This window comes from Gordionus sp. m RMFG-2023, chromosome 1 (assembly GCF_954871325.1).
Source record: "Gordionus sp. m RMFG-2023 chromosome 1, tfGorSpeb1-WG-v2, whole genome shotgun sequence".
NCBI lineage: Eukaryota > Metazoa > Nematomorpha > Gordioida > Chordodea > Parachordodidae > Gordionus > Gordionus sp. m RMFG-2023.
Window position 1 is genome coordinate 69,216,815 of NC_088775.1, and position 21,830 is coordinate 69,238,644.

At 29.1% G+C, this 21,830-nt stretch overlaps 1 protein-coding gene across 1 annotated transcript in view; it reads right to left on the minus strand.

Moving 5' to 3' along the window:
- LOC135922288 (formin-like protein 2) overlaps positions 1 to 21,830 on the minus strand; it is a 48,777-nt gene that overhangs the window by 4,069 nt on the left and 22,878 nt on the right. The window contains exons 3-22 of the mRNA XM_065456693.1: positions 14,543 to 14,629; positions 14,141 to 14,220; positions 13,996 to 14,082; positions 13,352 to 13,672; positions 12,872 to 13,091; positions 12,475 to 12,551; positions 12,058 to 12,151; positions 11,532 to 11,723; positions 7,847 to 7,996; positions 7,373 to 7,421; positions 6,827 to 6,879; positions 6,361 to 6,468; positions 5,784 to 6,162; positions 5,379 to 5,503; positions 4,822 to 5,062; positions 4,445 to 4,572; positions 3,065 to 3,229; positions 2,274 to 2,423; positions 1,846 to 1,978; positions 1,349 to 1,548 (exon numbers count right to left, since the gene is read on the minus strand). Of these exons, the coding sequence (XP_065312765.1) occupies positions 1,349 to 1,548; positions 1,846 to 1,978; positions 2,274 to 2,423; positions 3,065 to 3,229; positions 4,445 to 4,572; positions 4,822 to 5,062; positions 5,379 to 5,503; positions 5,784 to 6,162; positions 6,361 to 6,468; positions 6,827 to 6,879; positions 7,373 to 7,421; positions 7,847 to 7,996; positions 11,532 to 11,723; positions 12,058 to 12,151; positions 12,475 to 12,551; positions 12,872 to 13,091; positions 13,352 to 13,672; positions 13,996 to 14,082; positions 14,141 to 14,220; positions 14,543 to 14,629 (3,039 nt within the window). The remainder of the gene's footprint in view (positions 1 to 1,348; positions 1,549 to 1,845; positions 1,979 to 2,273; positions 2,424 to 3,064; positions 3,230 to 4,444; positions 4,573 to 4,821; positions 5,063 to 5,378; positions 5,504 to 5,783; positions 6,163 to 6,360; positions 6,469 to 6,826; positions 6,880 to 7,372; positions 7,422 to 7,846; positions 7,997 to 11,531; positions 11,724 to 12,057; positions 12,152 to 12,474; positions 12,552 to 12,871; positions 13,092 to 13,351; positions 13,673 to 13,995; positions 14,083 to 14,140; positions 14,221 to 14,542; positions 14,630 to 21,830) is intronic.

Consider the following 21,830-nt stretch of genomic DNA (forward strand, 5'->3'; position numbering starts at 1 on the left):
AATTTTTCTCCAATAATTAACAGTATTTTCTCAATTCAAAGTTAAAACAAAAACACGTACTTAATTCTATTTGTTATTCTTTTGTATATTTTGATAAAAATAGGCTTCGTTTTGTAATTTTGACTTGAGCAGGGGATAAAATATAAAATAAAATTTATTTGGCCTTTCCATAAGGGAAAAAAACGAAGCGTTTCTCAGACAATAATTTTATCATTTGAGTCCAAATTGTCAGGCGAGTTTTAGTCATACCTATCCTATACTTTTCTTACTTAATTTTCTTTTATATATAAAAATTTTAATATTCATAACAGCTTTAATAGTAATTCATAGATGGTATTATATAAAGATTTTCGATGAGTATCTTAATGGGATTAGGCAAAAAATAATCCTGTAAGAGATATAAATGCGTAATTTTATAAGGAAAAATAACATCAATTTATCATTATTTCCAGGGATAAAAGATTTAATTACTCATCTTTAAATTTCGGATAGGGTCGGATAAATAATATATTTTTCGTTCGAGAAGGGACAAGAAAATCATTCTGAAAAAATCGGGATGACCTGGCCAAATCGCTCAATGCACACCTATATCTTTACCATCTTCCCAACAAAAGGGAATACCTTACTTATAAGCTTTCCACATATTTTAAGCCTTATCAACAAAATATATAATATATAAAGCTCTGCAAAGTAATTCCTTCGGGCCGCAAAACCGAATCTGACTTCCCGACCCAAGCACATATTTTTTGTTCCAGCATGACCCGATTAAAATTATTCTGAAATTTAAGTTTAAATACTATATCCAAGAAAAAATTAAATATATTTATTCACATATTGCCATCTTAAATAAAAAGAATTTTTATTGATTTGGGAAATGATTCGTGTAAGATAAAATATAGCATGTGATTCTGATTGACATTTCTATGAACAAAATTATTATTGAGCATTCTAATATTTAATTTTTGGGTCGGTTTACCTCTTACAGCTCGACCTGAGTTCGATAGTTTTCAATGTCCGAAGTCGACCCGAACCCTTTGGGCAGCCCATGCAAGTCTCTAATCATATAAGTGTTTTACTAATGAATCGTTTAAAAGCTAAAAATCCAGTGTACTTTCCTGATAATAAAGATTCTCCTTATAGGTTTTAAATTGTGATATATTATTTAAAAATAATCAACTCGTAAATTTATCTGTAAAAAACAAATTATATGGTAATTTATTTGGATGTAAGATGTTAAACTTCTCTAACAATGTGATATGTAATTGTTGAAGCGGGATCTTTAAAATATATAATTCCATTTAGATAAACCTGAATACTTTTATTTCTATTACATTAAAAAAGGAAATACCTCGGCCGATTTGGCTTCCACCTTAGCTTTATTAAGTTTATCCTGGGAACAACTAAGGAAATCTTCCAAGATGAGCAAGGTTTCTTTGGAATTAGTCGATGGGTTTATCGGGTTAGACTTGCGAGCGTTGTATTCTTTGGTTGTATCCTCCATGCCTTTAGTTAATTCGTGGACATCGGTCATTATGTTTTCTAAGGAAGCTGGAATAAAAGTTAAAAAAAAATGGGGAAAAAAATAAAGTAAATTATTTTAAATTATTATTTTGACATAAACAAGTGAAAAATCCTATTTAACAAATACATTGTGGAAACTTGATCAAGAGAATCTAATTTTATTTTTTAAAAAAATAATTAATCTTTAGCCTTTTGGGGAGAATTAGTAATCAATATAATATAAAATATCTCATTATGTAGTAATTGGAACAATATGATAATTAGTTAAATAATGAGGATATTCTTTTTTAAAATGTTATATAAATATATTTTATTAAAAAAAACCATCCACTGCCTTTTCTATGTATCTCAGTTCGGTGTCGAAGGTGAGTAGAATCGGGAAATGATAGTTGATGGTATGAACTATGTAATGCAATAAGCTTGTCTCTTTATTTGATGGGGCTTTCAGGATGGTAAGCTTAGATAATTTTATTAAGAAAAAATTATAAAGTTGATTTAATTGAAATCAGTTTTATAAAAAATATACCCTATAAAAATAAATTAAAGAGTTATAAAATAGGCATGATAACTAAAAATTCAATTAAATACTTCAATATGGATAGATTATAATAAAATCGTAATATGATTTGAAATATTTTTACTAATTTTTTTTTGATTATGTTTCGAAAAGTTAAAAATATATGTAAATTTATCCTCCAAAACATAATATATATCTCCTCCCCCCAATAAATATGGAAAACACAATTTAGTACTGTATCAAGAGATTGTATTTTGAAACCGTAGACTCCACCCTTTCTAGACGAATTAAGGTAATTTCCGAAGGCTAAAATAATTTCGAAGATTTTCTTCAATTTTTCACTATTCCTTATTGACTTTGATGCTACGATCAATGAATGAATTTGCTGTAAATATTAAATTATAAATTCATTTTGTTACCCAAATAATTCCAAAATAACTTATATTTAAATACTAAAATGAGAAAAAAAACACGATTTGATGAATAATGGTTATATATTCTTAAATATATGATTATTTATAAAAATTAGCAAATCTTAAATGTACAGATCGTTATCCAAAATTGCTATTTTCGTAATTTTACAATATATCGCTAGAAGTATTCTTATAAAAAAAGTTGGGTTGCATTCACAGCGAACGCGATTTAATAGCTCATCGATTATATAAAAATTTTTATTTTTAGAAATTAATAAGGAAAAATTGCTGGCATTAAAAGATTTAATACATTCGATCATCTACTAAATCGAGCCCATCGTAAGTGTAGCCTTACTCGGGTAAATTCAGTGCAGCCGATATTTCTGCGAAAGAGTGTTTAAATAGAAAATGTTAACTAAAAATAAATTTTCTTTTTTATAGCTGATATCGAAAATATTTTAGGAAATGAAATTTAAAAGTGCAAAAGACGTGTTTGCCCCGTCCCTTAGGACGCCACTGTATAAAATAAATTTAATTTTAATAGACATATTAATGATTGAGTCGAAATGATGAAAACAAATTCGTTATAAAATTTAATTTTATATATATATACCGGCGTTATTAGATGAACAGTTTCGTGGAAATTCCCCATGAAAGACATGATGGAAAGTTTGTTATGAAGTCTTTCAACTTTGCACAGTTGCTGCAAAAATTTGTCCTCGGGGGTCAACTTAGTGATTGGCTTTCCCTCTGATTCATACGTTTTGTAAGCCTTTTTCTTTGAAATTTTTTTGAAAATGAATGCGCAGAATTTATTTAAAACTTTTTAAATGTTAAAACAGAAGGTTGAACGATTGAATAATAAATCAAATACCTCCTGGTTAAAAATATATAGGAGATCTGGCTCTAAATTAGGTCTCAAATAATTCGTTTTTTTAAATTTTTATTTCATTATCATTATTTAGCAAAATTTTCTCAGTAACATGGGCCGTTTAGCCTTAAAAAGGGAGCATGAGTTGAGCTAATCCAAATATCAAATAAAATTTTTTATCTGACTATAATGTTTGGATATTTCTTTTCTTAAGTACAATGCATGCAATTTAACAGTGAGAACACGAACTATATATCTATTTACAGTTGAAACCGTTTAAATGCGATTTTTTTTTGAATTTATTCGGTATTTATGCGAAATTTTTAGTGATTTATTTCATTTTTTTTATTGAATAAAAAAATAGATATTTAGAAACGTTTCAGAATTTTCCTAAACTAGTTTACTTGCAATAGATTTAATTCGCTAAATAAGTCTCTCACTATTAAACATTATGTATATTTAGGAAGTTTGATTAAATAAATCTCTCGCTTCGCAATTATTAACATTATATGAATATAATAGGGATTTAAAAAACTGCATTCATTTCTTAATTAACTGGTACGATCATATTTAACATTTTTCAAACAATAATTTTAACATGGCGCATTTTTCCCGCATTTGAGAATATTGAATTTAAAAGGTTTCAAATATGTTAATTTTTTTATACCTTTATTACAGGGTCTGAAATATGTATTTTAGAATAAAATTTAAAAAAGCAGGTAAAATTATAAAAAGTTTCAAAATGGTGTAAAAATATTATCAAAATAAACAGATATACTCTATATTTTATATAAATTAAAATAATTATGAACAATAAAATTTCGTTAAAATACTCAATTATATTAATATTTAAAAACAAACTTTAGAATAATTAGTATTATTCGAATTGTATATATGTTTATTAGAATTTAATTTACGTTTACTTTTTGAATAGACTTACTCTATATAATTATTATAAAATGCTATTTTTTCAAATAAAAGTAATAGCTTAATAATGTTATATGATAGGACTAGAAAAATAAAAAAGTGTAGTTTTGGTTTCGTTATTTCAATGCTCTATATTCTAATTCAAATATTAAAAAATAACGCATGTTTACAAAAAATGGCATATAAAGAAAATACCTCATTTTCGGTCGGTAGCATTCTTAACAAAATATCGACAGTTTCGAGATCTAACACTTTGAGATCCAGGTTATTAATAGCCTTCATTATCTCATTATCTTCCATTTCCAAGCGTCTCCGCGTGATAGCTTGATTATAAATAAATATAAAACATAATAAACCAGTGGGGTCGGTAGAGAGGGTGAAGTATGTCAACGCGCCCAAATTTAATCTGAGCAGGCCAGTATTATTTATTTAATCCTGATGTTTTTTTGGCTCGCAAATGATAGAACATTAGATTTGAATGAAAAAAAATTCTTTTACATTTATTAAACCAACACCCCCCCCCCCTCCTTCAAAAACAACATTTACAAAAGAGGAAATAAATTAAAAATTACCCAGATTTCTTATCCTAGTAGATTCCAATACAGTATTTAGATCTTTTCCTTTATTTTTACCGAATCCCATATAACTCATAATGCCGTTCACATTACTTATCAAATTATTTCCGTTGCAATCTATGTTATTCAGATTTCCATCTTTCTCCCTAGCGGGATGCGAATTATTAAGAGGATTGGATAAATCATTCTTTTGCAATCCCAATTTGAAGAGTTCTTCAAATGTGTCAAAATCTATCACCTGTTAGTTCACAATTAATTGTAATATTAAGATACCGAATGTGGGAAGAAGAGTTTTAATATTTTTTTCTAGTAACTAATGTTATTTCCTCTGTATAAAAGTCAAAGATAATTTGTAGCAACTTTTTTAAAATTCAAATTTAGCAATTTAAATAATAACTTTTTATTATTCTACACAAAATAAGCAAGGTAAGGAAATAATTTATATGTTGTGAACATATAGATATTGATTTAAAATAATGTTGTTTTCTATAAATCATATAATTTTTAAGTCCAAAAAAAATTTGATGAATTTCTTTTAAGCAAGGATATTATACATTTAATAAGGCTTCATCTTCCAGGTCATTGAAAATAGTTCCTTTCAGTTGACGCGGCTTGAGTGGCATCCAATTTAACATGGGTAATCGGTATTTGGTTTCGATTCTCCTTTTGATAGTCATGGCTATATCAAAAAAATATATAGCAAACTTGAGTATAAATTTCTGTAATTATAACTACCTAGGCAATATCATAATCTGCATAATCCATTGGAATTTTTAAAACCTTGAATAATGCATTTCCATCGCAAAAATAATTACAGGCCAACTTGGCAAACCGTAAAATATGTTTCAGGAAGCAAAAAAACTTAAATGAAAACCGGTTCGAGCCTATCTCTAAATAGCACGGCCAAAATTTTTGAGCATTATTTATAAATATTAAAACCATCATATATTTTTTAAAACTTTCGTTATTAGGGTTTGAAGAATTATCTAGCCCTTTTCCAATGGGCGGTATATTGGGTACTATAGCGTGGTGGTGATGGTGTTGCAAAATGTTGCCTTTGCTATTAACGAGGTTGTTATTGATATTAGCCACCGTCGGCAAATTATTGATAAATCCGCTATTCATATTATAAATATGATTATAATGGGAAGATATAGAGCCATCGAAGGGTAAAGGAGGCGGGGGTGGCGGCGGTGGTGGGGGAAGCGCGACGCTAAATTGATTGCAGTTTTTGAAATCGTTGTTGTTTGGTGATTTAGAAGATGGGGATAAAAAGGCATTAGGTTGGGATGAAGGATCGTCTCGGTGGACTAATTGTTCTTTGAGAAATAGGTATTCCTAGGAAAAAAGAGTTGTTGGAAAAGATTTTAATTTAATTTGTTTAACTAATTAGTTTTTAAACAAATTTTTCCCCCCTAGACATATATACCAGATGTCATAATTTAAAATAAAAATAACAATATACTTACTTTTCTAAATTTTACAACAAAAAAACAAATTCTTTAGATGTTTATAAAATATTTTTCTTAAATTTACATGCATAATTTGATCCAACTCCCTTTGCCTTTGCATGTAATCGCTTTCCTTATCGTTGAAATTTTTTTTGAGAGTGCTCGCTTCGTAATCAGCTTTTTCGTACATTTTCTAAAAAAAAATTTTTCGATCAAAAATATTTATATCTCAAACAAGATACTAAAGATTTAATTGTCGATTATATCATTCAAATCCGACTAATCCTCTAAGCATCGAAACAATACTACAAATAATAGCTAATGAAGAGACTTATTAGTGGAATAATAGCATGGATTAATACGGATTCGATAAGGATATTATAAAAATAATATTGCTTGCTAGGTTATCACAATCAACAAAAGTTGTAGAAATCCAACCGAAGAACACATTCTGAATTATTATTTATAAGAATTTTATGAATAATAAATTAATAATCTTTCAATCTTTAAAAAATTTTTTTTTAACTAATTAACTGCACATTAAATATTACTTTGATTTCGTCTTTCTCTTTAGTTATCGTTTCCAAAAATGTCTGCATTTCAACTAAATCGAAATATATTAAAAATAGAATATAGTCAAAATTCTACAAATAAATCAAGTACAAGTAATAAGCAAACATAAAGAGATTCAAATTAGAGATATACAACCTGCCTAACCTTACTTATTTATTTTTTGGTCATTGTAATTTACCATCATAACCATATAATGTGCTAACATTCGACAATATTAAATTTAAAAAATCGATTCAAAAAGATAGCAAACTCTGAAAATTCAGATACTCAATTTTTGCAATATTTATCCCAATTTCTCATTCATGATTTAAAAAAATTAACTACAGTATACCCTATTAACGTTCTAAAAGATAAAATTTAAGACACAAAATCGAAAAAAAGTTATATGTCCCTTATACAGTGTATAAGTAAATTAGATAGTGAATATTAATAGAAAATAATGTACAATATATATTTTTTTAAAAATAATAACAGATTTTAATAGCTTAAAATGCGGTAAATATAAATTTTTAAATATAATTTACCAATTCGGGCCATGGCTTGATTTTCAGTTTCCACCAATTTTTCATTTAACTATACAAAATTATAAATGTTATTTAGATATCTTATTTTTTAAATATATTAATTTATATATACTCTGATACCCTTTTTAAATAAAATTTTATAGTAATGATACAAAATCCTGGTAATAATATTTGTGATATATTAATATTTTTGTAATAACTCAAAGAAAGGACTCAAACGAAAAATAGATCAGATACTATATTGAACAAAATTTAATCCAAAAATGTATACCTAATTTTCTTGCTGTCATTCATTTAAGAATGGTCAGAAAAATATTTATTACAAACAATTCTTTCCAACTCATGATACTAAATTTTTAAATTATTCTTCAGCCCATTTTTGCATCACACAGATATTGTAATCATTACAGTACTGTCTAAATATTCAATCCTAATATTAGTTTTGCTAAATTAAAAAAATATATTATCTTGTACATTTTCTAGCTGTTCTTGAAGATCCGCCACTTGTTCGAGCGCAGAATTTTTGATTTCGGCTTCCTGCATCAGCACACTAACATCGCACACGTTATCGAGGTAAGCGGATATTTGCACTTGTAACTGGTCGCTTTCCGTATGCTTCAATTTCTTTTGCGATTATAATATTTCAAAAAAGTTAGAAAAAATAGAGGAAAAATATATATATTAAAAAAAAAAAATCTCTCCCAAAATCCTACCTTCAGCCTCATCGTGGCGGGAGAGTGGCAACGTCTTTTGGCGGCAAATGGAGGTCTAAAAGGTTCCCTGTGATCTGGGTCTAGAATAGGATCACCGTCTCCTCGACGGGGTGTAAAAACCACTTAAAGAGGTTGATGTCAGGAAGGGCATCCGATTGTAAAAACCATGCTACAGAAATTTCCCTAACAAAGCATGGGCGGGGTACAGTCCAAAGTACCCCGTGGGCCTCCTCATCCGCCTACGACAAAAAGAAGGATGGGAAACCCGGTGGAACCACTATTCATGAAAATGAAACCTATGACGGCCATAAACGACCTAATAAAAAGTGGAGAAACCAGTTTACGGGTGATCGAGTTAGGGTCGCGACATGGAATGTTGGGAGTATGACGGGAAGAGCGGGAGAAGTCGTCGATGTATTGCACAGAAGACATATAGATGTGTGCTGCATACAGGAGACTAGATGGAAAGGAAATGGGACCAGAATGATTGGCAAGACTAGCGAAAAGTATAAATTCTTTTGGCAAGGAGGTAATGATGGTAAGGCTGGAGTTGGGGTATTGGTTGCGGAGAAATTGGTAGACAAAGTAGTCGAAGTGAGAAGGCTAGACAACCAGATAATGGTTATCAAGATGATTATTGGTAGAAAGCTATATAATATGATCTCGGCATATGTTCCTCAGGTTGGAAGAAGTGAAGAAGAGAAAGATGTATTTTGGGACAGTCTATTGGGGGTGACATCGAGACTGGCAAATGAAGAGGGGATTATCCTGGCTGGCGATCTGAATGGACATGTGGGAGCGAGTAGTGAGGGTTATGAAGGAGTACATGGAGGGTTCAGTTACGGCATGAGAAATTTGGAAGGAGAGAGGATTTTAGAATTTAGTGATGCTATGGATATGATTGTTTGTAATACAATGTTTAAGAAAGAATCAGAGAAGCTGGTGACTTATAAGTCGGGTAGTACCAAAAGTGTTGTGGATTACTTGTTATTAAGGAGATGTGATCGATGTATAATAAAAAATGTGAAAGTGATACCGGGAGAGGAATGTATAAATCAGCATCGACTAGTTGTAAGAGATCTCACTCTTAAAGGTGCCAGGGTCACTAAAAGAAAGTTTGTCCCAAGGCTGAAGGTTTGGAAATTGAAGGAGGAGAATGCTAGACGTCAATTCAATATGGCATTAGCGATTAGGGAGGCGGAGGTGGCACAAGCATCTGGGGTGAATGACAAGTGGGAAGCCATGAAGAAAGCTTGGGTAATGACAACTGAGGAGGTATGTGGATGGACAAAAGGGCCGCCTAGACATAAGGAGACTTGGTGGTGGAGCCCAGAGGTAGCGAAAGCCGTGGATGAGAAACGGAGGTGTTTCAAAGTATGGTATAATAGCAAAGAAAATAGTGATAATGATATTTACAAGATGGCTAAAAGAAATGCTAAGAAATTAGCGAAGGATCAAGAAAAAAAAGACACGAGTTTGCTAAAGAAATGAAATGCGCTGATGGAATTGGAAATATGGTTAGAATGGCAAAACAGATGTCAAAAAAGAGGCAGGATGTGATAGGTGTAAAGTGTTTGAAAAATATGGAAGGAAAAATGACGATTGATAGTAGTGGTATTAAGAACACCTGGAAGATTTACATGAAAGGACTTTTGAATGAAGAAAATGAATGGAATAATAATATTAGTTGTGCAAAGGTAGAAGGTCCAGGGTGTAAATTTGGCAAGGACGAGATAAGGAGAGCAGTGAAAAAGATGAAGAAAGGGAAGGCATCGGGTTTAACGATGGTGGTATCAGAGATGTTTAAAGGTTCTGATGATTTAGGGATTGAATGGTTAATGAATTTAGCAAATCAGATTGTCACAGAAGGTACTATTCCCGAGGACTGGCGAAGAAGTATAATTATCCCAGTATACAAGGGGAAAGGTGATCCTTTAGATTGTGGGTCTTACAGAGCTATTAAACTCTTGGAACATGCAATGAAAGTATTTGAGAGAGTGTTAGAAAAGCGGATAAGGGAACAAATCAAAATTGATGAAATGCAGTTTGGTTTTACATCGGGAAAAGGCACGACAGATGCAATTTTTGTGGTGAGACAAATTCAGGAGAAGTATCTTGCGAAGGAAAAGAAACTCTATTATGCGTTTGTTGATTTGGAGAAAGCATTTGATAGGGTGCCGCGTGAGATTACAAGATGGGCCTTGAGAAAATCCGGTGTGGAGGAATGGTTAGTTACCGCAGTGATGGCAATGTATGTTGGAGCACAAACAGCAGTACGGACGGATCATGGTGATAGTGACAGCTTTGAGGTGAAGGTAGGACTTCATCAAGGATCCGTGCTGAGTCCATTATTATTTATCTTAGTAATGGATGTGGTGGCTAGAGAAATGCGTGAAGGACTTCCCTGGGAGATATTATATGCAGATGACCTTGTATTAATGGCAAACAGTGAGGGAGAATTGAGGGATAAAGTTAGTAAATGGAAGATGACTATGGAAGCAAAGGGCCTGAAAATGAATGCATCAAAAACAAAGGTGATGATTGGTGGGGAAAATCTAAAGATAGAAGAATCAGGTAAGTGGCCTTGTGGTGTATGTGGGAAAGGAGTTGCTAGAAATTCTATCCAATGCACCAGATGCCAGAAATGGGTACATAAAAGATGTAGTGGGAAAAAAGGCAGTTTGATGTTAGAAAGAATGACCTTTATTTGTAAAACATGCATGAAAGGGATACATAATAATGATAACCTAAAAAATGGTGGTCTGGATATTGGCAATGGGTTAACCCTAGAAAAAGTGGATAAGTTTTGTTATTTAGGTGATATGCTAAACGCAGATGGTGGTGTAGATTCTGCTGTTGTTGCAAGGATCAGACAAGCTTGGAAGAAGTTCAGAGAGATGTCATCTATTCTTACAAATAAAAAAGTTTCTCTGAAGTTAAAGGGGAAAGTTTACGTAAGCTGCGTGAGGAGTTGTTTAGTTTATGGCGGTGAAACATGGGCAATGAAAGCAATTCACGAAGCCAAATTAGAAAGAACAGAGATGAGGATGGTTAGATGGATGTGTGGGGTATCTCTGAGAGAGAGAAAAACTAGCAAGGAATTGCGAGCAAGATTAGGTATAGAAATGATTGGTATGGTAATGCGACGAAATAGACTAAGATGGTTTGGGCATGTGGAACGTATGACAAGAGATGACTGGGTAAAGAGATGCACAATGATGGAAGTAGGAGGATCAAGACCTAGAGGAAGACCCAAGATGACGTGGACAAATGTGATAGCGGCGGATATGAGAAGCTTGAATCTTACAAGTATTGATGCTCAGGACCGTCAAAAATGGAAAAGAAAAATCAGAGGGAAAACTGGCCTACCCGGGTAAACCTGGAAATCGCCATAAAACGGAGAAGAAGAAAAATATATATTAAAAAAAATATAAATTCTGCCATACTTCCAAATAATCATCGAGACCAATTTTGGTGAAGGCGAATTGAAGAGCTACTCTGTAATTCATATTTTCTACGGAATGAACCACGATATTTATGAATTGCATACACGCGACCATAAAATCTACGTTGAAATCCCCCGTGTAGTTTTTGAAGTAATGCATTAGAGTCTGAAACCTGTGCTGTTCTTTGCTAACCTGATTTAAAAAATGTAAAAAATATTATTATAACTAACGAACTGTGAAGAATATTAATACATTTTAAAAAAATAATAAAAGGGAGGGGGAATGGAATTAACTTTTCTAAATATAAAATGAAATTATATCTTGGAAAATCATACAATAATATTTATTCATTTGTTGTTTTATATCTTTCGATTTTCCCTCGAATTTACAAAATTATCAATACGGGTCAATCATAAAAATAAAACGACCTGTGCCAGCCAAAAAAAAAATCGGGTTGGGCAAATTTGTATTTGGAAGTTTTTTTTTTCAAACTGTGCATTATGCAGGTCTCTGATAAATAATATACCTCTTTAAAATAATCGAAAGCCGCCAGTATAATATCGTGACCACCTTTGACTAAGCATACGGCAGCTAACAATTCCAAAACTTGTGCCTTGGTTCTATATTTAGGATTGCAAAAAAATAATAAATATTGTACTAACTTAGATTAGATGCTTTGCTGATTGGCTTTAAAACATTTTCGTCAAAAAAATTTGGCAATATCTTATAATACCTATCTTGAAGATAAAATTCACGAATATCGATAAAAAAAAATTAGCTTTAAATTTAACAAAATGTTTAAGAATTAATCTCGTATATGAGGAATATATTTTTTTATAAATTGGTAAAATCTATTTCACCCCATTTATATTATCCGCCTCGTATTAAAATATCGCTAAAACATTAAACATAAAATTTAAGATTAAGCAAGATAGATTGAAACCTGTAGTTTTTATGCATTAAGCTCAAAGCGATGTAATTTATGGCCTCTTTATGGCTGATGACTTGATTGAAACCATACTTGAGCGGGTTAGGGAATAATTATTTAAAAAAAATATTATTAAATTAATATTAAATCTTATGCAAATTTCCAAAACTATTTATTGATTATTTAAAAAAAAAATTATAAATATAAAATAGATTAGATTAAAAATTGTTAACAGATAAATGCCATACGATCCTTACCTTTTATTGATCCCAAATAAGTAATTTAAACATGCTATAAAAAACTAACAATTATTTTTAAGATATTTTTAGATAGCATTTTGTATTCTTTTATTCCATCTCTCTTTCTTTTTTTTCTTCCTTTAATTATTATCCATTAAATCTTTTAGCCAAACTTTATTATTCATCAAAGCACGAAGGCACATAATGCAAAGGTGCACATCGTTGGAGGGATCTTCACTGAAAAGGGTGCACTGATTAGAATGGTGGGGAGGCAATGTGTTGTTCGAATTAGAAGAAGTTAGATTGACGAGGGAGCTTATGATGGCGTTTAAGGGTGAAACGGATGAACTGTGGTTAGAGTGATGGTTGCAATTCGAAATTGAATCGACGTTGCTATATTTGAATTAGTGCAATTTGTTAAAAGTTGTATAGTATTATCATTAAGGAGGTCAAGGTTTTTTAAAAAATACACTTTAAAAGTATTTCGAAGAATTAATCTCGATTATGAAATCGGACAGTATGTTCGATATCATAGGAGTAAATATAAATAATAAGCGAATAATATATAGATTAAAAAATATTAAAAATTGAAAGGAAAATAATATTTTTTGGTTTAAAATATTTTGCAATTTGGTCAGAGTTATGTTATATACCAGTTAAGTTTGGAATCTTTTCCACTACCGCTGCTGTGATGACTTTTTCTGACAGAATTGTGAGAATTTCTATTATTCTCGGGTAAGTTGCCCTCAATTTCGGGTGACGAATGATGTGGGGTAAACCCGTTTTGCGCATGATTAGGGCTAGATTTTTCAGAATTGCTGGATTTGTTTGAGCTGACTCCATTAAGATAAGGTGAATTATTAATAGTAGAGTCGATTGGTGGAGTATAACGGGGCATATTTCTATAGAGATGACCGTAATGAGTGTCAAAGTATTGATTTTGGTTGTTGGATTGATGATGGGATGTTAACGTTCTTGAGTAATATATATATATATATATGTAAAAATATTTCAAGTGTCAAGGCTAAAGAAATCAAATAGCTAACAATAATATCAAAATATTTTTTTTTATTGCAGACTTTTTAAAGAGATGAAACGCTCAAAAATATTATATTAAGAAAGGTAGATGCTGCTTTGTTTATTATAAAAAGTAGAGTGATATACTTATAATATAATAAGGGTTGCGTATGAAATGTCTAAAAATGTATATAGATATAATTATATCAATACACATATGTAGGGCATTACTTTAACATATTAAAATATAACGTAATGAAATTTTATTTAAAAAAAATACTTTTGTAATTCCGAATTGGCTAGCCCCAAATATTGAATTAAGATATCTAATCCGCTGTTTTGCTGATTTAAAAATTCTCTAACCCATCTAAAAAAAGGGAAAAATAATTAAATTTCATAATTTGTTCAAATGTTTGTGTTGTTACTCGATATTGTTTGTCCTTAAAGATATTTCCAAGTCCCTTAAAACTTGAGTTGACGATGGGCAGGGTTGGTTTTTACGTTTCTACAAATTTTCATACAGTAGTATATTTTCGATTAAATAAAAGGAAAAAATAGAGATATTTAAAATAATTACAGAAACCTTAAAAGGGAAGCCCAGCAGGCAAAAAATATTTTATACTTGATGGCGTAGTATATTTTTGAGCATATTATAAGTAAAACCAATGCAAACAAGTGATTGATTTATCATGGAAATTAAAATCGGTGATAAAAATATTGTAAATGTCACTTTTGGGGAGAAAATGTAATAGAGATCGTAAAATATTCAACCCTAATTCTTTAGCATATTAGCAAATTAAAATATAAAAAATATATAACAAAATTACTTTAAGAATTTTGCTCGCTTTGGGATCCATGAAGGCGGATAATTTTTCCAGATAAAAGCTTGGAGGATCTTTGGCAACCATTCTCTCCTGGAATGCATTATTTAAATTTTAAAAGTTTTTTTTACATTATTAGATACGGTATTGTTATCGTTATTCTAACGGTTATAACATAAAAAATTTGTTCGCAAATAGTAAAAAAATAAATATAATGGAAAAATGATAGATAATAATTTCAAGTATAATCATCATAAAAAATAATAAAATTTATCCGTTTAACCCTGAGCTATCTAAATGGGAAGAACATTTTGCAATTAAACTAAATTCCTTTTCAAAGTGTGTTTCGTGTCATAGCTTTTCGCTAACAAAAAAATGTGTAAATCCATCTAATTTTTTTCCCCTAAAAGCGAATGCTAGGTGTCAAATTATTTGTAATAAATATATGAATATTTTTTTCGAAGGACAATTTGTCAAAGTTATAAGTGATACAATGCAATATAATGTTATTTTATAATGTAGTAATTTTAGTTTGATCAAGGATCCGAAGAGTAACGAATATTGGTTAGGTTCAGATAAAAATAACCTTCATACAAGTATGGTATATAAAAAACAGGGTTGGGTAAACTTTTAAAAACCAGTTCGTATATTTTAGCATATAAGCTTATAAATATGTTAAGAAGAAGCACATTTTTATAAAAAAATGTATCACTATTCCCCAAAAAATAATATAAAGCCGAATACAATTAAAACATTGTCAAAATTCTCTTCTGTCACAACATCTATAAGGAAGAAATTGAATAAATTCTATGGTTGAGAACACATCGTCTATATGCCAACTTGGGTAGCTGAAACCGTCAAAAACAATATACAAAAATATGCAAATATTGATACATACAATCAAAATCATCAATGGTTAATGTATCTAGATATAAAAATGCGATATCTGTATCTAGATAGATTTTAAATATCTGTATCTGTATCTAGATATTATTTTAGAGGTATCTGTATCTGTTTGTAGATACTTTTAAGATACATTTTGATATACTTTTATTTAACTCTTTTTATATTATAAATAAAAATACTTGAATGCAAATTTTATTTCATATGAGCATATAATTTAAATATATTATATTAAAAAATATTAAGTAAGAATACAATAATAAAATATATATATAATGTGATTTTATTCATGAATATTATTTAGTAAGTTATAAATAAAATTTTATAACATTATTTTAAATTACCTATTGAAGCCAGTAGCTAGTTCTCTTGATATTTTGCAGGGAGATAAATATATGTACACAGCTTATTACTGTGCAACCATTTCACAGCTAATTATCAAATTGAAAAATTTTAAACAAATGAACATGAGATTTTGTTTACAACTCCTAGATGTCTATAGACGATAGGAAAATTAATCTATATTTAATAATTCAAGGTTTAATGGGACAATATTTGAGGATGAAAATATTATAGTAACTATGCTCCATCCTTTTTTGTTACAAATGGATATTAATTTTACTATAAAAAAACAATTAATACAAAGATTAGTTGATGAATTATCAAAGTCTTAAACTGATTGCAAACAAATATAAGAAAAAAACAAATAATTTAATATTCGATTTTTTTCCAGTACCCCACAGTAGCAGAGATTGTTAATAATGATTTAAATTTTGATAACAAATTTTAAAAAAAAATTTCAAAAATGAAATGTCAAGATTTTAGTATTTTTAAAAAATATCCTGATATAAAATTATTATTCATAAAATATAACACCACAATCCCTTCAAGCGCCCAGCTAGAAAGACTTTTTTTAGTGTAGTTAAAATGTCTTTACAGATAAACGAGGATGCCTTAATTACCAAAATTTTGAAAATATTTTATTACTGAAATCTAATAATTATTTATAATCATTTAATCATATATTTTCATATATTATATTAAAATCTAAAAATCATTATTTTAGTTATATTTTGATAAATGTGATATCGAGTCAATAAATTTTTTAGCTCATTTCATGAATTTTTACAATATAATCCTAATTTAGGTTTATGCAAACCTTATATAAGAGTATTTAAAAAAATTGTATATGTATCTAGAAACATTTTTAAAAAGTTATCTATACGTAGATAACTTTTTAGACCATGTAATTTGTACCTATATCTAATCCATTTAAAAAGTATCTTTTAACAACTCTGAAAATAATAATTAATAATTTTTTAAAAAATAGGATATCACGAAAGGTTCAAAACGATACACAATTCACAAACAAACCTTTTTAAAGGGTTGGTTCAGGTTCGGATGACAAAATTTTAAATGGTTAGTTAGGTTCTGTTAAAAGAGTTAATATCGGCTTACAGGTTGGAATCTTTGGTATGGTACTACACCTGACAATTTTATTAAACGCTACTTTTAAAAGTAAATATTGCGTTATCGCTATTCTTTTTCAAATAATTAACGGGTGTCACTATTTTTTTTCAAAAAATAGCATGATATCGTTACCATTTTTCAACTCTAATTGAAATGAATACTTTTCTTTTTAAATAATAAAATCTTTTCTATATTATCATCCAAAAATCTAGAACGGCGATCACTTGATTTTGCCCAAAGAAATTTTTTTAAGATAAATATATTTTTTAAAAAATTTGCGATTTGATCAAGTAGTGCATTATCATTGCCAAATTTTAAAACGAGTAAACCTACCGTTATAACTATAAAAAAATAACGGGTCTTGTAAGAAATGATTCCACCTACGATTTAATGGTTCAAAAAAATAAGAATATGGTTTTAATTCAATTTAGTTTAAGTTAATTAAATAAAACATGTTGTGTATATTTTAAATCTGTTTCTAACAAACTAGACCAACCCTCAACCCCAAAAAATGATCATTATTCTTTAAAATAAAAAATTTAATAGAGAATCTAGAGGAGGGTAAGGTGGTTTGGAGTCGGCCAGAAGTGTCTAGGACATAAAGGCCCGGACCAAAACACCTCCAAATTTTAATAATCTATTTAATTTGAAAAGGGGGAAAGTTTTCAAAAATAATTGCTTCCACATATAGGTGGGTCATTCCATGTCAAATCGTTAATGACTGGGCAGACCTCTTTCGATTTTTACGAAAACAGACTAAAGTTAGTGTACATATTTGAGAAAAATGTCAGCCTACTAGTATACTTTTATGATATTAAGGGTAGACCTGTGCGCCGAAGCCTCAATTCATGGCGTCTTTTAAAATTTTTTATCGGGGATTGGCGGCGCGCCGATTTCGCCGCCACCTAATAAATAAGTGGTGGTCGTGAAGTGCTATTTATTTAAAAAATTTCTGTCTCTCTCCTATTTAAATTTATGTATTTTCTTATTCTCAGAAATAAACAAAGGAATTGCATTTTTACGATCAGAGTCATATAAACAACACATATTTATTTGTAATGTTCTATTGATTTTTATTAAAACAAATTAAAATATAAATTTGAAATCCAAGCAAAAATATAAAGAAAGAAATTGCATTAGAAATCAGATTTAGTAAAATTATTAATTGTCATGAATAAATAGTATTTTATCAAGATTAGTGTTTTTACATTGAGTATTAATCCAGTGATGGAAAAAATTATTCACCTGGGTGTACCGGTTGCATGTATACAAAGAACCCTATCTAAATTAGAAAGCATAGGAAGTTTCAGTCACCCAAAAAAGTTAGTACATCCTCTTCTGGAATATTATGTTGGCTGACCAAAATGGCATTCTTCTTCTATATTGCTATGTTGTTATAATCGTTACTTGGAAGAGAAGTTTAATAGATATTTTAGCCATATATGAACGATGTTTGCACATTATCTTCAACTTGTATCTCACCCTGTGCGTTTATTTTATCATACTCTAAAATTTTTAAATGCCAATTAAAAATTGCAATGATTGGTAGAATTCGAATTTACATATTCTGAAAATTTTATAAGATTTTCAAATCTCGGATTAAGTAGTGTCGCTAATTACGTTTAAAATATAATATCCTCAATTTCACATTCCAAAACATCTACTCGATATCTGAGGGCTGAAATGATTTCTCTATCTTTTTTAATCAGAATATTAATCCTGGCGGCTTTTTTTATGCCATCAACTGTAACTAAATTTTGAAGTCCATGCCCTAAGCATAAATGATGCTCATAATCCCCCAATCTGATGCTTCTTTTGAAATTAACCCTACAATAATAAGTAATACTAATTTCCTTTTTTTTATATGAAGCAGATATTTAAAGAAAAGAAATTTGAGTACACTTGGTATTAAAATATGATTTCAAAGATCCCATTTATGGCGAAATATTGTAACACCAATAAACTTAATTTGATGGGTTTTTAAATAAATAAAAGCTTTTAAAATCGATTAAGATAATATTTCAAGGAATAGCTGTTATCAAATTTTTACGATTCCAAACATATAAAAATTAGAGATTTGAAAGCGTAGGAAAAATTGGCGTGATTTCTCAATGAAAACGATAGCCTCTATCTTGAAAAAATGTATCAAGATATTTTTTCTTTACTTTTCTATGCTTCATGTGAGTGTATTTTTAGGTGAAGACTGATTGGAAAAAGGAGTGTAACAGACTCCTTCTCACAACATCCGAGGTCGAATTATTGGTTATGCAAAACTATAATCTAACCTGCCAACAATTAAACCTTAATAAAGAGATAATCATTTTACCCAAAATCAAATCACAATATTATTTTACAATTGTTAACTATTATTTTTATTGTGTAGTTTAATTATAAACTATTTTTGTCGTTTTTATCTATGTAGATTAGAAATCTGCAGAGCTCGACCAGTTTCGGTTCGCTCGTTAATTTTTGCACATGCCAGGGCCTATTAAAATTTTACGAAAAGTCCGTCCCGGCCCGTTATATTTTTTGTAAAATTTTAGGCCATCGCATTTTTAATAGCTATATCTAATTTTTTCAAAATGTTAATTAAGGCACTTATAACTCTCCCCCATGGCTATCTATTTCTACAACTGTTTTATAAATCAATTGTGTATTTGTAATTGTATATATTATTTGTAGATTTAATATTTTAGTTAGATAGCTATTAAAATAGAAAGAAACAAGCATATATTGTAATTTATTTTCTAATAGTATCCATTTTAAAATATATGCTTCAAATTCAAAAAATAAATCAAGGTTATAATGCCCGGGGTGGCCTATTAAAATTTTACAGAAAATCAGTGATTTATGAGACCTTGCTTGAATTTTTATGTAAAAATGGTCTGGCCCAAAAATTATTAATGTATGAATTGCCCAGGCCGTTAAATTTTTGCCCGGCCTTTGCAGATTTTTGCTGTAGATCAAGATTTTATATATTTAAACGCTAATTTATCAAATCATTAATATATTTTTATTGAACATGATTTATTTGAAAAATTAATTATAAATTATACTAAATTTCAACTTAATATATGTTTTTTATTGGTTATTCAAAATTTTTGACCTAGGTTGGACTCAGACCCAACCTGAGGCTGGGCAAAAAAGGTCCAAGGTCGGGAAAAACGGGCCAAAGGTCAGCAAAAAGAGGAATATATGTAATAAATTTTTTTCCCCATTTCAATAACATTGATCTGAAAATCGTGGTAGATGATTAATTTTACATCATAAATAATTTAGGCTGCGCTTTGATGTATTTATTCAAATTATCGAATTTGTTAGTACTTTGAATTTAATTTATACAATAACAAAAACATAAACTGTATAACGTTTTTTAAAAATTATTTATTTTAACAAGAAAGTTTTATTAATTATTATATTTGTTTAGTTTAATTAATATTATTTACTATATATTGCTTTATTCAGTGGGGGTATACCACCTATATACATATTTGAAATTAATGTATTTAGAAAAAAAACTTTCAAAATATAAAAAAAAACATATATATTAAATTCACTATTATATTATTAAATTTAAATAATATACAATTATAATTTTTATAAAGTTGCATTACAATAATCTATAATTATCTTATTTAGCAATCTGTATAAATTAAAATTTTTAAGTAACGTCCTAAAAAAATTAAGTGAGATTCTATTATTATTTAGAATTTATAATCCCATTCCAAAGATGATTTACCAAAGTCTGGCAGAGTTCAGCATACATTTTCTCAAAAATCAGCCCATATTTAGCTGACCAGTCAGCCTGTACCTAAATTTTGTAACCCGTTACCTCTAAGTTCCAAATGATATATGCATTCTTTTTCATGGATAAAATTCGAAAACAAAATAAAACTGTGGCATATTTATATTAGACACGAGTTTTAAGTGTGAGCCATTTTTAATGAAACATAAATTAAACATTTTATAAAGTTAAATAAAATAAAAACTAATTGTTTCGTTTGATTAATCCAATAAAAATTTTAATCATCAAATTATTTTAATAAATTAAATGAATATTCTTATATATTTTTTAACATGGCCCGACTAGATTTTCTTACAAAATTTAAGCCCGGCCAGATTATTTAAATGTCTGAAAACGACTTCGGGACAGACTTTAAAGGCTATGGAAGACGGGTAAAAGTTTTTTCTAATAATGGCTGGCGGTAGAATCTGATTTATTGCAGAGCTCTAGGTTGAATTGCATTAGATTCTTTGAGCGAATTTATTCATTTGCACTGCAGCTGTGGGGATGGTATGGCATCTGGAAATTTTTTAAATACTAGAATATTCTCTTATTAATTTTTTTTTTGTTTGAGAAATTATTATGACCGAATTGTCTTGAACAGACGTATTTTATTAACTTTCAATTTAAAATCGGGGTTATACTTAAATTTTAAGAAACTAATATTAAAATGTAGAAATAAATAATTTAAAAACAAGTTCATTTTTATTTACAAATCATAAATATGTTGCTTCATAATTTTATCCACCTGCTGAACGCTCGAATAGTAAATAGGCTATAAAAAAATTGCATAGGTAAATCAAATACACATTAATTTTATTTTACATAATTAGAAAGTGTTTTATTAATTATAAATATAATAATTATTAATTAATAATTGTATAGTTAACTTGTAAATATAAAATTATATAACAAATTATAATGAAATAAATATATAATTAAAATTGTAGGTGTTTGGCTTGGATATTTATTCAATTCACAAATAGATTTTAACGAATTTTCATGCAATCACTAATAGTATATTATATGAAAAAAATTGAGTCGTTAAACCTTTTAGCCTAGTGTTCTTTATTTTTATATATGCATATTATAATTGTTTTAGTAAAGAAAAGATCCTTTTTAAATATATTGTATGAG